The following is a 14,934-nucleotide window of genomic DNA, read 5'->3' on the forward strand; positions in this document are numbered from 1 at the left end:
AATAAATAAATACTGAAAAAATGTTCCTGGTTGTAGCGTTAGGGCAATCCACAGGCGAGCAATGTGTTGCAACATTTATTGTAGCGTTCCAACCTGTGGGTCCAGGATAAATCAGCCCGATACCAAATCATGGTAAAATCATATGAGCGTAGAAACACTAAAAATACAAAAATAATCACTACATAACATGATCAGACCTTGAATAGTTCCCATGTACCTCATAGTATAATAAGTACAGAAATCACAAAAATATCTCTGCAGTTCACAATATGATAAACCTCCCAAACAATGGATAAATACCCTGTGTGACTCACATCATTATAAAGCTCAGAAAATCCTCATACATATCACTGTAAATCATAGCATGACAAAAATCACACAAATACACAATAACCATAACACTCACAACATTGCCAGCGTCAGTTGTGTTGAAAATACTATGGCGTGGAATCCCCAACAGCCGGATACGTCACTGGTGCTTTGATAATTGATAGGTAATCCACTGACGTCTCACTTTCATAACCCTACAAACCACAGACATGTCAATATCTCATTCCCTGATCATATGATTAGTATAATTTAATAAACACAATCATAGGCACTAATAACCCATGATTGATAACAAGTGGTACAGAAATAATGTTGAGCACATGAAGCAAATTGTAACTACTATGAAGATAACCCTGAACAATAATCATGTAAAGGTTATAACACTTACAGTCTATAGAACAGGAGGGGCGACCTTATTCCCGAGTCCTACGAGGGAGACCCGTAGCTAGCAAACCGTCTCCACTTGTCTCACTCTCCTGTCTGTCAGTGTCTATATCAGGCCGCGCGGGCCTCCACAACAACCGTGTGCCACTCCGCATAAACTATACTCTTTAACAAATCCATTGTAGTCTACTTATACAGTATTTTTATCACATCAAATATCAAATACACAATTTACGGACAAATACATACATAGTTGGTGTAAACTCGTTCAGCATACAATAAGAAGTATATTAAGAGAAATAAAACAAATAATATTGGAACCATACCACTGACGGGTAGCACGAACGTAAAATAAACTTAACTTAACATGCGCATAATCATGTTACACTCCCCACCCCAAGAAAAAGAATTAAAATTATTGTTCTTCGATCGGAAGTATCAACACAAGTTTGTGGACAGATCTGTTAACCTTTATATCTTGATGACCCTTATACATGCTATTTCCGCTTTGTAACTTGTATCTAATTTGTACATCTCTAACCTTACCATCAGAACTCGGTAAAACTTGACACACTTCAGCAAGTTTCCAATGCCCTTTCAAATTATTACTATCCTGCACCAAAACAATATCTCCCACTCGGAGATTTCTTTTCTCACAATGCCATTTTTGTTGTACAATTAATGTTGAAAAATAATGCATCATCCATTTCTTCCAGAAGGATTTTACAATTGCATTGATGAACCTTTGGCGAGTCCTTGTGTTTGTACTGCTGTCAAATACACCTTCTGGTGTGTGTACACTTGCACGCCCTAGTATTAGATCATTTGGACAAAGATAAGATCCCTTAGTACAGTCTGAACCATTTTTCATACCTATTGGTCTCTCGTTCAACATATTTGCAATCTCAAACATTGCTGATTGTAATTCACCAAATGTCAATGTACTGTCACCTATTACTCTGGTCATAACTCTCTTCACCAATTTTACCATAGCTTCTGAGCACCCATTCTCCCATGGAGCATCAGCAGATTTTGTAAATTTCCACTCCATACCGCCTTCTCGGCTAAATTGTGATAATTTTTCCTGGTCTTGAGTCAAGAAACAAACTTCTTTACTTGCCAATTTGAGTTGTGAACCATGGTCGGAATACATTGAGTGAGGGAAGCCTCTGATGGCTGTAAACCTACGAAGAGTAGTGATGAGACTGTCAGTATCATACCCTTCTACTAAGTCAACATATGATGCTCTTGTGCTGAGACAATTTACTACAACACCATACACCTTTTTTTTACATCTTCCTTTGACTGTATCCTTAATCATTAATGGGCCAAATAGATCAAGAGCAGAATGGTAAAAGGGAGGTGAAGGTTTCAACCTTTCTTCTGGTACTGGTCCCATGCTTTGTCCAATCACTTGTTTTTCTAAACGTCTGCATGTCACGCAGCGAGATTTAACTGATTTGATTAACTTTCTAGCTTGAGGAATCCAAAATTTAGCCTGTAGTTTACATAGAGTAGATTCAATCCCTCCATGGTCTTTATCATGAATATCCTTAATGCACACCTCTGTGAGTCTATGTTTAGTGGGAAGTAGAATGAAAGCTTCATTATTGTAATTATTCTTCAGCCATGCAGCAATTCTTGATCCTACATATATTATTCCATCCTTACAAAATGGACCTAACCGCTTGAACCTTTTTTCCCAGTTGTCTGTTAAAGAAATCTGGGCTCTTTTGATCCATAATATTTCTGCTTGTTTAAGTTGATCTACTGTTGGTGATGCCAGGATTCCCTTGAAAGAACGCGCATGAAGGGCATTCAAAACTCTTGCAGTGACTCCTATAATTTTGCGGTATGAATTAAATCTGTCTATGTCAAACATATTGCAGTCATTAATATGCCAGTTGTTTACTTCAGCTGTGTTAATGATGGACTTTATCTCTGGTGTAACAAACCCCATGGGATCAAATATTGTTGATATGTAACTAAGAGCCTTTCTTTTAGTTAGTGGATTTTGTGGTTCATCGGAATTACTCTTAACTTCAACACTGCAAGTCTGTTTACACGTACTTTTCATTTTCATCTTGAAACTTATTTCATCTTCTACAGGGTTCCATACTAATCCCAGAACCTTTTCTCCTGGTATACCTGACAAGTCCACATCATTCCCAACTTGGGTCTTCCCACTTATGATCCACTCCTTCATGTGAAAGTTTCCACGGTTCAGAATAAGCTCAACATCCTTTATGATCTGACTAGCCTTCTCTGTATCATTCATGCTATGTATGATATCATCCATGTAACTATCTTGCACAATTACGTTGGCTGCTTCAGGGAATTCCTCCTTGCATTTCTCAGCTGTTTGTCTCATAGCAAGTATAGCAATAGCCGGACTACAAATGTCTCCAAAGGGAACTGCTGTGAGGGCATAGTGGTCTGGGGCCCGATCCTCAAAGTCTCGCCAAAGAAACCTGTGTACGTGACTGTCAAATTCAGATAACCTGATGCTATTAAACATCTTGGCTATATCTCCAACAAATGCTATGGAACCTTCTCTGAATCTAAGTAAAAGACCAAAAAGACTGTTCATTACATTGGGACCCTTAGCCCAATAATTATTCAGCACATGACCATTATATGAGGCAGAAGCATTAAATACAATGCGAGTAGGGGTGGAAGCTGAACTTTGTTTCAACACCTCATGATGAGACAAATAGTGCACTGGACCTTTGTACCAATTTAACTCCTCCCTATTTAGTTTTCTAGCAACACCTCTCTTTAACATGTCATCAATTTGTACCTTGTAATTTTCTGTTGACCTACTGCCCAACTTCTTCAGTCGCTTTTCCGTACCTTTAAGTTTCATTAGTGCTACCCCAAAATTATTCGGCAAATGATGTGGATCTTTAATCCAAGGGTAATGTACAGTCCAGGTCTTCTCTTTCTCCTGATATTCAAGTCCACTGAGAATCAATTTCATTTCTTCTTCTTCCTTTACAGTTATGTGCGTCTCTCTATTGCAGTCTTTACAGTTAATGCAATTGGTACATTTGGGTCTACAATTTGTGCCTAGGTGATCCATTGCAAACAAATTATCTATATCCTCCTTAAAAGTTCTACAGATCTCCCCTTGAATTTCAAAAGTGTTAGATGTTAAGGACATGTGGTTTACTTGAGCCACATAGTGCTCTGTATATTCATTTTTGAGTTCTGGGTGCGATCCTCTGACACAATAGCCGAAGGGACCTTTCATGAGTTGCAATTTCCCTACAGTTTTAACAGTTGTAGGAATGATGTCACAACTGTCAGCACCAATCAAAAGATCAACTCTCCCATGAGGACGGAAAATATGCATTGACTGAGAAACTCCTAACTGAGAAAGAATTATGTCCATAGGGACTGGATTAACTTCTGAAGTGATTTCATCCATTCCTACACATTGTATTAAATATTGTTTACCTGTCTCATCTACAAGAGGCATTTTATACATTTTAGTGAATACAGTATCACTTACATTTCCAACTGTTGTCATAGTGATGTTATATGGTGTGCCACATAATCCTAAGTCCCGTGCTTTGCGATGAGTCACCAAGCTACTTGTACTGCCGGGATCAAAAAGAGTTACTAATGAGTCATCTTTACAGTTAACTTGACCAATCATCAGCAAAGTACAACCATCTGACTTGTTGGTGTGAATATTAATATCATTTTGATAAAGCAAATAGTGAAGTCTCGGATGATGTGGCTTACCACAAACATTACCATTTCCTAACTTCATGTAGCAACTGCGTTTTTCCTGACAATCCTTAGAACTGTGTCCCATTGCCAAACAGTGAAAACAAACATGGTTCTTCCGTAAAACCTCCATCTTGTTTGAGGGTTCCAAATTATGAAATGTGTTACAGCGACTGATAGTGTGCGAATCAGAATTGTGATACCAACAAAAGTTGGGGTTTCCGTAGTTTTGTCTATGACGTCCAACCTGTGAACCCCCACTAGATAGTGTTTGAGTGAACTTCTGCATTATACTTTCCATGTTAGCCTGATGTTCTGCTTGTTGAAGTTGCAACTTTTGCAATGTTCTCATAATTTGACTGTCATCCTCTTTTACCTCTACACTATGAACAGTAGCCTTGGAATTATGTGACCTCTTACGAACATCTTTGTCTATATAATCAAGGACATTCTTTTCTTCCTTCAAATACTTTAACAACTCAGGAAAAGCATTTACTTTATTTGACAGATTTTGGTAGATCTTAGTCCACTCTCTTTTTTGTTGGGGTGGAAGTATTTTCTCAATTAAGCTTATCACAATTACAGTGGACATCTGTACTTCTAAATTATTTTTACTCATGTCAGTCCAGCACTTTTCTATGACTTCCACGGTTTCTACAAATTTACCAGTATTGCCTTCAGCAATTGGCTTTAATTCTTGCAGTTGGTTGATAACAGTATCTGTCAATCTAACTGGATCAGCATACCTTTGGTCAAGACGACGGAACATTTCCTTGTAATCATCATCTACTCCATGTACTACACTTAGCGCTTCACCTGATAAGCACTGTTTTAAGGCAAAGGCATTTTCCCCATAATTGACAGTCATTATTTTATCATAGTTGCTGCGAAATGTCTGGTATTGGCGTATGTCACCTTCAAATTTAGGAGGTTCTATTGGCTTCACCTTAACCTTAGTTGCACTATCTGTTAAGGCTGTCTCCTTTTCCTTTTTACATAGCTGTAATAAAGTCTCACAAGCACCTGTCTTCAACAATTCTGCCTGAACTATATACTGTTCTTCATTCTTAAGTTTTCCATTAAAGTCCTCCTCCTCTTGATCACTCTCACATAATGCGTCCATCACATCCTCGTGTCGTCTCTCGAGTTCCCGAAAAGCGTCCTTTACTTCCTCATAATAATCCTCAATAATGCTAGATGGCTTACCCTGCTTCACTTGCTCAGAGAGTAGGTTACACTTCCTAGTTAGCTTTCCACGGGCTGTCCCTCGTAGTCTCCGTCGGCGCTCAAGGTCCTCCGTCTTGGGCATGGTTGTGGGTGTTGTTGGAATGTAGCGTTAGGGCAATCCACAGGCGAGCAATGTGTTGCAACATTTATTGTAGCGTTCCAACCTGTGGGTCCAGGATAAATCAGCCCGATACCAAATCATGGTAAAATCATATGAGCGTAGAAACACTAAAAATACAAAAATAATCACTACATAACATGATCAGACCTTGAATAGTTCCCATGTACCTCATAGTATAATAAGTACAGAAATCACAAAAATATCTCTGCAGTTCACAATATGATAAACCTCCCAAACAATGGATAAATACCCTGTGTGACTCACATCATTATAAAGCTCAGAAAATCCTCATACATATCACTGTAAATCATAGCATGACAAAAATCACACAAATACACAATAACCATAACACTCACAACATTGCCAGCGTCAGTTGTGTTGAAAATACTATGGCGTGGAATCCCCAACAGCCGGATACGTCACTGGTGCTTTGATAATTGATAGGTAATCCACTGACGTCTCACTTTCATAACCCTACAAACCACAGACATGTCAATATCTCATTCCCTGATCATATGATTAGTATAATTTAATAAACACAATCATAGGCACTAATAACCCATGATTGATAACAAGTGGTACAGAAATAATGTTGAGCACATGAAGCAAATTGTAACTACTATGAAGATAACCCTGAACAATAATCATGTAAAGGTTATAACACTTACAGTCTATAGAACAGGAGGGGCGACCTTATTCCCGAGTCCTACGAGGGAGACCCGTAGCTAGCAAACCGTCTCCACTTGTCTCACTCTCCTGTCTGTCAGTGTCTATATCAGGCCGCGCGGGCCTCCACAACAACCGTGTGCCACTCCGCATAAACTATACTCTTTAACAAATCCATTGTAGTCTACTTATACAGTATTTTTATCACATCAAATATCAAATACACAATTTACGGACAAATACATACATAGTTGGTGTAAACTCGTTCAGCATACAATAAGAAGTATATTAAGAGAAATAAAACAAATAATATTGGAACCATACCACTGACGGGTAGCACGAACGTAAAATAAACTTAACTTAACATGCGCATAATCATGTTACACTGGTGAACATTCCTCCACACGACACTGAATTGGAAAAAGAGGGGACCACAAATGTCCCCAGGTCGGACTGCTCTTCTGATAACGACCCTAAGTGTCTTGAGAATCCCCTCATTTTTTTCTTCATTAACTTCTGCAACATTCGCGGTCTTAGATCTAATTTTCAATCTGTAGAACACCACTTCTCTTCTAAGCCTCATCTTGTTTTCCTCACTGAAACACAGGTGTCTGAGGCAACTGACAGTAGTCCCTTTCCTGTTCCCTCCTACTTTCTGTATCCTCATTTTCAATCCAAAGCTGGATGTTGCGTTTATGTGCGCAACGACTTAACCTGCTCTTGTGCCCATGCTCTTGAATCTTCTATGTTTTCCATCATCTGGCTAAGACTACAAAAGTCACTCTCAAACGAAATTTATCTGTGCTGTATACCTCTCACCTAACTCCTCTGAATATAAAAAATCCCTTCACTACTTAACTTCCAAAGTGGAGCACATTCTGACTCTCTTCCCTTTTGCAAAGATCTCCATTCTTAGAAACTTCAATGTTCACCAACAGCTTTGCCTTTCCTCTCCCTTCACTAACCATCCTGGCGAACTAGCCTTCAATTTGCTATCCTCCGCAACCTAGAGCAATTGCTGCAACATCCTACTCGTATTCCTGACCGTGTTGAAGATACGCCCAAATTTTTTTACCTTTTCCTGACTTCTAATCCTTCTGCTTATTCTGTCACCCTATCACATTTATCTTTAAAGCTGAATTCTTCGCTCAAACCTTTGCTAAAAACTCTACCTTGGACGATTCAGGGCTTGTTCCTCTCCTTCACCCTCTGACTACTTCATTAAAATTCTTCGCAATGATGTTTTCCATGCCCTCGCTGGCCAAAACCCTTGCAAGGCTTATGGACCTGATGGGGTCCCTGCTACTGTTTTCCGAAACTGTGCCTCCGTGTTTGCACCTTGCCTAGTCAAACTCTTTTAACTCTGTCTGTCAACATCTACATTTCCTTCTAGCTGGAAATTTGCCTACATTCAGCCTGTTCCTTAAAAGTTTGACCGGTCTAATCTCTCAAACTACGGCTTTAATTTCCTGGCTATCTATTTTTTTTTTTTTTTATCCTCAACAGGAAGATTAATAAATATCTATCAATTCACAACCTTCTATTTGATCGCCAGTATGGATTCCGTCAAGGATGCTCTACTGGTGATCTTCTGGCTTTCCTTACTGAGTCTTGATCGTCCTCTTTTAGAGATTTTGGTTAAACGTTAGGTATTGCCTTGGATATATCAAAAGCTTTTGATAGAATCTGACACAAAGCTTTGATTTCCAAACTACCCTCCTACGGTTTCTATCCTTCTCTCTGTAACTTCATTTCAAGTTTCCTTTTTGACCATTCTATTGCTGCTGTGGTAGACAGTCATCGTTCTTCTCCTAAATCTATTAACAACATTAACAACGGTATTCCTATGACCTTAGCTAAACTTCTTGTCATATCCACTCTTACGCTGATGATACCCCCTGCATTTATCCACGTCTTTTCACAGATGTTGAACACTTCAGGAAGTAAACATTTCACGCAGAGAAGCCACATAACGCCTGTTTGGGACAGAGCAAACTTAATATTGTTCAATGCCTCAAAAACTCAATTCCTCCATCTATCAATTCGACACAACCTTCCAGACAACTATCCCCTCTTCTTCAATGACACACACCTGTCCCCCTCTTCCACACTGAACATCCTCGGTCTGTCCTTTATATATAATCTGAACTGGAAACTTCACATCTTATCTCTAGCTAAAACAGCTTCTATGAAGTTAGGTGTTCTAAGACGTCTCCGCCAGTTTTTCTCAACCCAACTCTGTACATGCACCTTATCCGTCCATATATGGAGCCTGCTTCACATGTCTGGGGGAATTCCACTCATACCGCTCTTCTAGCCAGGGTGGAATCAAAAGTTTTTTTGTTTAATCAACTTCTCTCCTCTAACTAACCGTCTTCACCCTCTCTCTCATCGCCGCAATGTTGCATCTCTAGCTTTTTTCTACCGCCATTTTCATGCTAACTGCTTCTCTGATCTTGTTAACAGCATGCCTCTCATCCTCCCATTGCCTCTTTGCACAAGACTTTTTTTTCTCTCACCCCTATTCTGTCCACCTCTCTAATACAAGAGTTAACCAGTATTCTCAATCATTCATCCCTTTCTCTGGTAAACTCTGGAACTCCCTGCCTGCTTCTGTTTTTCCATCTTCCTCTGACTTGAATTCGTTCAAGAGGGAGATTTCAAGATACTTATGCTTTATTTTTTGACTACCGATTTGGACCCTTTTTTTTTTTTAGGGCGGGCATCTCAGTGGGCTTTTTTTTATATTTTTTTTATTGAATTTTTGTTGCCCTTGGCCAGTGTCCCTCCTACATAAAAAGAAAAAAAAAAGTCCTGGGAAGGGGATCATAAATGTTCTTCTGGTATCGGCCCTAAATGTCTTGACACCCCCTGAACCTTTTTCTTCATTAACTTCTGTAACATTCGCAGCCTTAGATCTAATATTCAATCTGTAGAGCACCGCCTCTCCTCTTCTAAACCTCATCTTTTCCACATCGAAACTCAAGTGTCTGAAGCAACTGACAGTAGTAGCCCCTTCTCTTCTCCCTCCTATTTTCTCTATACTCATTTTCAATCCAAAGATGGGCGTTGCATCTAAAGTCCACAGTGACATAACTAGCTCTCGTGCCCACGCTCTTAATCTTCTGAATTTTCTACCATCTTGCTTAGACTGTAGAGTCACTGTCAAACTATCTTTATCTGTGCCGTATACCTCTCACCTAACTCCTCTAACTATATATATATATATATATATATATATATATATATATATATATATATATATATATATATATATATATATATATATATATATATATATATATATAAAGCCTCTGAGTATTTAACTTTCAAAGTGGAGCATATCCTGACTCTTTTCACCTTTGCTATGATTTCCATTCTTGGAGGAGAGCAAAGTTAAAGGCTAGTTCACCAGGATGGTCTGTGAAGGGAAGGGAGAGCCAAAGTTGTTGGTAAACATACAAGTCTCCAGGAATGGAGATCAGACATGTTTCTGTGAGGAAAAGAAGATAAGGTTTAGTAGAGGAGAGGCGATGTTCTACAAGTTGAAAAATAGATGTAAGGCAGTGAATACTACAAAAAGTAATGAAAAAGTTGAGGGTGTGTCAAGACACTTAGGGTCGATACCAGAAGAGAAGACTGACGTGGGGACTCCGAGGCTGGTGCAGGAGTCGCCATATTTAATTTAAAATTTTTGAGTGAAGGATGTGCATGCAATTAGGTACATGTGGTTTTGTGTGAAGGAAGAGAATTGTCTTTAGAGACTAGGCTGTGACTGCCCCATTGTGTTGTGTGAGGCAAAGGGAAACGTTCAGCGAGATCACAGCTGGGTTATTGATAAGTTCACAGCACCCTACCTCACTAGGAGTAATTATTTTTTTTAGCAGGTGTCTACTGCCTCTTACCCTCGGACCGTGGCCAGGATTCGAACCTGTGCGCCTGAGGAATCTTCGGCCCCAAAACCATGTACCACATTATTTCTAGATACGCTTTGAAAAATTTCATGCACCCTGAGGCAAGCAGATTGACTATCACAGATGGGAATTTGGTATGGGAGATTGATGCCTCCCATAAATAACGTGCATATGACAAATGTGACAGTATCACACCATCATGTGTCACGTCCTAATATCATTAAATTCAATTTAATGTGAATTCATATTATAACTTATTTGTAGGGGGCCATACAACACTGTATATACGAACTGGCAGCCCTTACTCTGCAGGCCACATGAAGGTCTATTATCAATTATTGTTTTTTTTTTTTTTTAATACTAATGGTGTCACTCATTTTTGCGCCTGGCTTGCTGTGCCTTTTTTTTTTTTTTATGTAGGAGGGACACCGGCCAAGGACAACATAAATCTAATAAAAAAAAAAAGCCCACTGAGATGGCGGTACCTGAATAGTGTCCGAAGCAGTAGTCAAAAATTAAAGGATGAGTGTCTTGAAACCTCCCTCTTGGAGAGACTTAAGTCATAGGAAGGTGGAAATACAGAAGCTGGCAGGGAATTCTAGAGTTTAGCTAGCGATGAGTTTAGCTAGAGATGAGATGTGAAGTTTCTAGTTTAAATTATAAGAAAAGGAGAGACCAAGGATGTTAATTGTAGAAAAGAGGGACAGTTGAGTGTCATTGAAAAGTGGAGATAGTTGTCTGGAAGGTTGTGTCGAGTTGATGGATGGAGGAATTGAATTTTTGAGGCATTGAACAATACCAAGTTTGCTCTGCCCAAATAAAAAAAATTGGGGAGATCAAAAGTCAGGCGTTCTGTGGCTTCCCTGACTGAGGCTCCCAAAGGGATCTTTCTAGTCTAGGGACTCGGCAGACCACTAGGAACGTTTCTAGTGGGACTGAGGAGGGAGCTTGGAAGACTTGTTTGTATGTGACTGTGGAGTTTTAAAAACCTTAGGATCGTTTGCGTTTGAATATCCATGGGGGTGTGGACATCTTCAATATGAACTCCTGTACGAGGAGTCTGTGAAGTAGTTGGTGAAGATGCGGTTGAGGGCTTTGCTGGAAAATGTAGTGGAGGGCTTATCCGTGGAATCTTCCAAAACAGAGAACCTGCTGAAGACTGTAATGGAAAGAGCGAAACTCTCAGAAAAAAAAAAAAAAAAAACAAGAGGAAAAAAATTAGTTGTTGAGGAAGGCGGGAAGGTGTGGCACTACTAATGAACTGAAAATTTGCAAGGTGAAGAATGTCATGCTCAAGACGGTACTTCTTGCATTGTCGAGAATGCGGGTGAGCCTCCCTACAGCAGAAGTAATAAGCTTCCGATTTTCATTCATAAGTATGGTGTGAGTCAAGGGTAGAGCCGTGACTGCACTAGGGGCGATCTGGATAGTTCTTCCTTCCAAGGCCGAACTGAAAACACCATCAGGATTCTTTTGAACTGCCTTGCGGAAATTTATCTTTCTCCCTTTTAAAGGAGAGGGATATCGTATTACTAGGCAGAGAGAGTGTTATAATACCTCACTGGAAGTAGATGTTCCGTTACGAGGATGATTTTCCCCGTGGTATTATACCATGACCGTATGTATATGTTGTTGGCTATCGTCGTGATTGTCTTTCCCTAGACGTGGGTATCAATCCTTTCTCAGCTGTGGAATTAATTGTTGTTGTATTTCCCTTTTCTTTCGGTGGGTAAAACGGACTGCCGACCTCATTTGTTTAATCTGGTGTTGTGACCGTTGGTAAGAAGGGTTCATGAGTCAAAAGTGAACTTGTAACCCATATTAAACCCTGCACCCAGTCATGTAGGAGGTGACTTGAGGGCAACTAGTCCAGTTGCGGCAGCTTTGTGAAGGGGCTAGAAACTGTGGTCATAAGAAATTCGCAACCTCGCTTGGAATCCTCATTTCACTAAGGAAAAGTAGGAAAAGTAGGAAAAGTAGGAAAGCTATAAGGCTTAAATATTATAAGATAATTTGCCTTATAAATATGTTTTTATTAGGATAAAGTTATATAATATATAATATATAATATATATATATAATATATATATATATATATATATATATATATATATATATATATATATATATATATATATATATATATATATATATATATAATATATATATATAATATAATATATAATAAGTAAGGAGAGCATTAGTAATGGAGGAAATATGGGGATCAGCATTTTCATGAAATTATAATCATACACCTTTATAAGACTAACAAATAGAAACTACAGTAGCGAAACTCATACATTTATATATAACTTAACACCAACAGATAATGACAGCAGTAGAGAGGAAGAAAATGGAGACACAGTTACCCTGGTAGTGGATGATACAGAAGCTTCTGAACTTCATCAGCTTCCAGCAGACCCAAATACACATCTTCATGATGCTGTATCATCTGCTATGAGTAGGAATAAATGGGAAGAAATCAAATCTCATTTGCACCTAGTGGATAATAGCAGCATTGATAACGCTGATAAATTATGCAAAGTAAGAATGTTATGTTTATGACTTCATGCCATATATATATATATATATATATATATATATATATATATATATATATATATATATATATATATATATATATATATATATATATATATATATATATATATTTTTTTTTTATGTAGGATGGACACTGACCAAGGGCAACAAAAATCCAATTAAAAAAAAAAAAGCCCACTGAGATGCTAGTCCCAGAAAAGGGTCCAAATCGGTAGTCAAAAATTAAAGTATAAGTGTCTTGAAACCTCCCTCTTAAAGGAATTCAAGTAATAGGAAGGTGGAAATACAGAAGCAGGCAGGGAGTTCTAGAGTTTACCAGAGAAAGGGATGAGTGATTGAGAATACTGGTTAACTTTTGCGTTAGAGAGGTGGACAGAATAGGGATGAGAGAAAGAAGAAAGTTTTGTGCAGCAAGGCCGCGGAAGGAGGAGAGGCATGCTGTTAGAAAGATCAGAAGAGCAGTTAACATGAAAATAGCGGTAGAAAACAGCTAGACATGCAACATTTCGGCGATGAGAGAGAGGCTGAAGACAGTCAGTTAGAGGAGAGGAGTTGATGAGATGCAAAGCTTTTGATTCCACCCTGTCTAGAAGAGTTTATGAGTGGAACTCACCCAGACATGTGAAGCATAATCCATACATGGACGGATAAGGCCCTTGTACATAGTTAGCAGCTGGGGAGGGGGTGAGAAAGAAACTGGCGGAGAAGTCTCAGAACGCCTAACTTCATAGAAGCTGTTTTGGCTAGAGATGAGATGTAAAGTTTCCAGTTCAGATTATAAGTAAAGGACAGACTGAGGATGTTCAGTGTAGAAGAGGGAGATAGTTGAATGTTATTGAAGAAGAGGGAATAGTTGTATGGAAGTTTGTGTCGAGTTGATAGATGGAGGAATTGAGTTTTTAAGGCATTGAACAATACCAAGTTTGCTCTGCCCGATCAGAAATTTTAGAAAGATCAGAAGTCAGGAGTTTTGTGGCTTCCCTGCATAAAATGTTTACTTCCAGAAGGAAGTAATGTGCATGAAGTCGGTCCAAGTCCAAATTCAGTTTTACTTTTAGCAGTAGTGATACTTCACCACAAGAATCAAAAGTTGTACTTTGGCAATTGATTCAACTCTCTCCCTTTAGTAAAATACTTAGCAACTAAAGGAATTTTGTGCTGTGGCACTGTTCAAAGCAGAAGACTAACAGATTTGTCATTCCTGTCCGATAAATAACTATCGACCAAAGGTGCAGGGAGCTATGATCAATAGGTGACATGTGAGGATCGTGTTACTACGAATGCAGTCAAATAGTATGATGACAAAGCAATGTGCCTTACTTCCACATTTACTTAATCACAGCCAATGCACACTTGCATCAGATACGATTAAAAAAGATATCCTGTCCTAAAAGATATCTCCAGGACCAACTCTTGGCATAATACATAATGTCTTTTTGTTGTAGAAAATATTACTTGAAGCTTGTTTTTCCACCTCTGACATAAATGTGGTAAATAATTAATTGCTGTACAGGCGTTCCACGACCTTTGTAGGAATTCCTGATAAGAGGCCATATTCTCTGATTTCAACCTGAAAATGGCTCACTCGCTCTCGCTCACTAGTAGTGTAAAGGATTTGAAAAAGCAAAGAAAAAAAAAAAGAAGATTACCATCAGCTGATGATGCAACGGCAAACTTTGAGAGAAGGAAAAAAAAAAAAAAAATGTGGTAGAGCAACAAAGCACATCCCAGAAGATGATATCCATACAGATGGAAGGGGTCACTTCCCTGATTTCTCATCAAGTCGAGGAACATGCACATTTCCAGGCTGCAAAGGTAAAGTACGTATGTACTGTTTGAAATACAACGTGAAACTGTGCTGTGATCAAAAGAAAAATTACTTCCTCGAATTCCATCAGTGAACAGAGTAAACCAGCAAGGTACTGGTATGCTGTTTATATATATATATATATATATATATATATATATATATATATATATATATATATATATATA

At 38.6% G+C, this 14,934-nt stretch overlaps 2 protein-coding genes across 4 annotated transcripts in view; one reads left to right on the forward strand and one right to left on the reverse strand.

Moving 5' to 3' along the window:
- The window catches only part of LOC135089446 (glutamate receptor ionotropic, kainate glr-3-like), an 88,141-nt gene that overhangs the window by 65,418 nt on the left and 7,789 nt on the right, over positions 1-14,934 (forward strand). The gene's annotated exons all lie outside the window — the stretch shown is intronic.
- Positions 63-6,854, reverse strand: LOC135089530 (uncharacterized). Of its 3 annotated transcripts, XM_063985177.1 has the most exons (3): positions 6,466-6,854; positions 6,154-6,271; positions 63-5,840 (listed from the first exon to the last, which is right to left on the reverse strand). In XM_063985177.1, exon 3 carries the CDS (start codon positions 5,756-5,758, stop codon positions 1,130-1,132), a length of 4,629 nt encoding a protein of 1,542 aa, XP_063841247.1. In that variant the 5' UTR covers positions 5,759-5,840; positions 6,154-6,271; positions 6,466-6,854; the 3' UTR covers positions 63-1,129. The 3 variants fall into 3 exon arrangements, 1 of the variants encoding a protein (XP_063841247.1); XR_010261526.1 differs by having other exon boundaries at positions 63-524; positions 5,656-6,854; XR_010261525.1 differs by having other exon boundaries at positions 63-524; positions 719-6,854.

Source organism: Scylla paramamosain, chromosome 33 (assembly GCF_035594125.1).
Source record: "Scylla paramamosain isolate STU-SP2022 chromosome 33, ASM3559412v1, whole genome shotgun sequence".
Classification (NCBI taxonomy): domain Eukaryota; kingdom Metazoa; phylum Arthropoda; class Malacostraca; order Decapoda; family Portunidae; genus Scylla; species Scylla paramamosain.

Bases quoted from the DNA above. Each gene is read 5' to 3' on its own strand.
- LOC135089530 (XM_063985177.1), bottom strand. From the start codon at position 5,758: ATGCCCAAGACGGAGGACCTTGAGCGCCGACGGAGACTACGAGGGACA.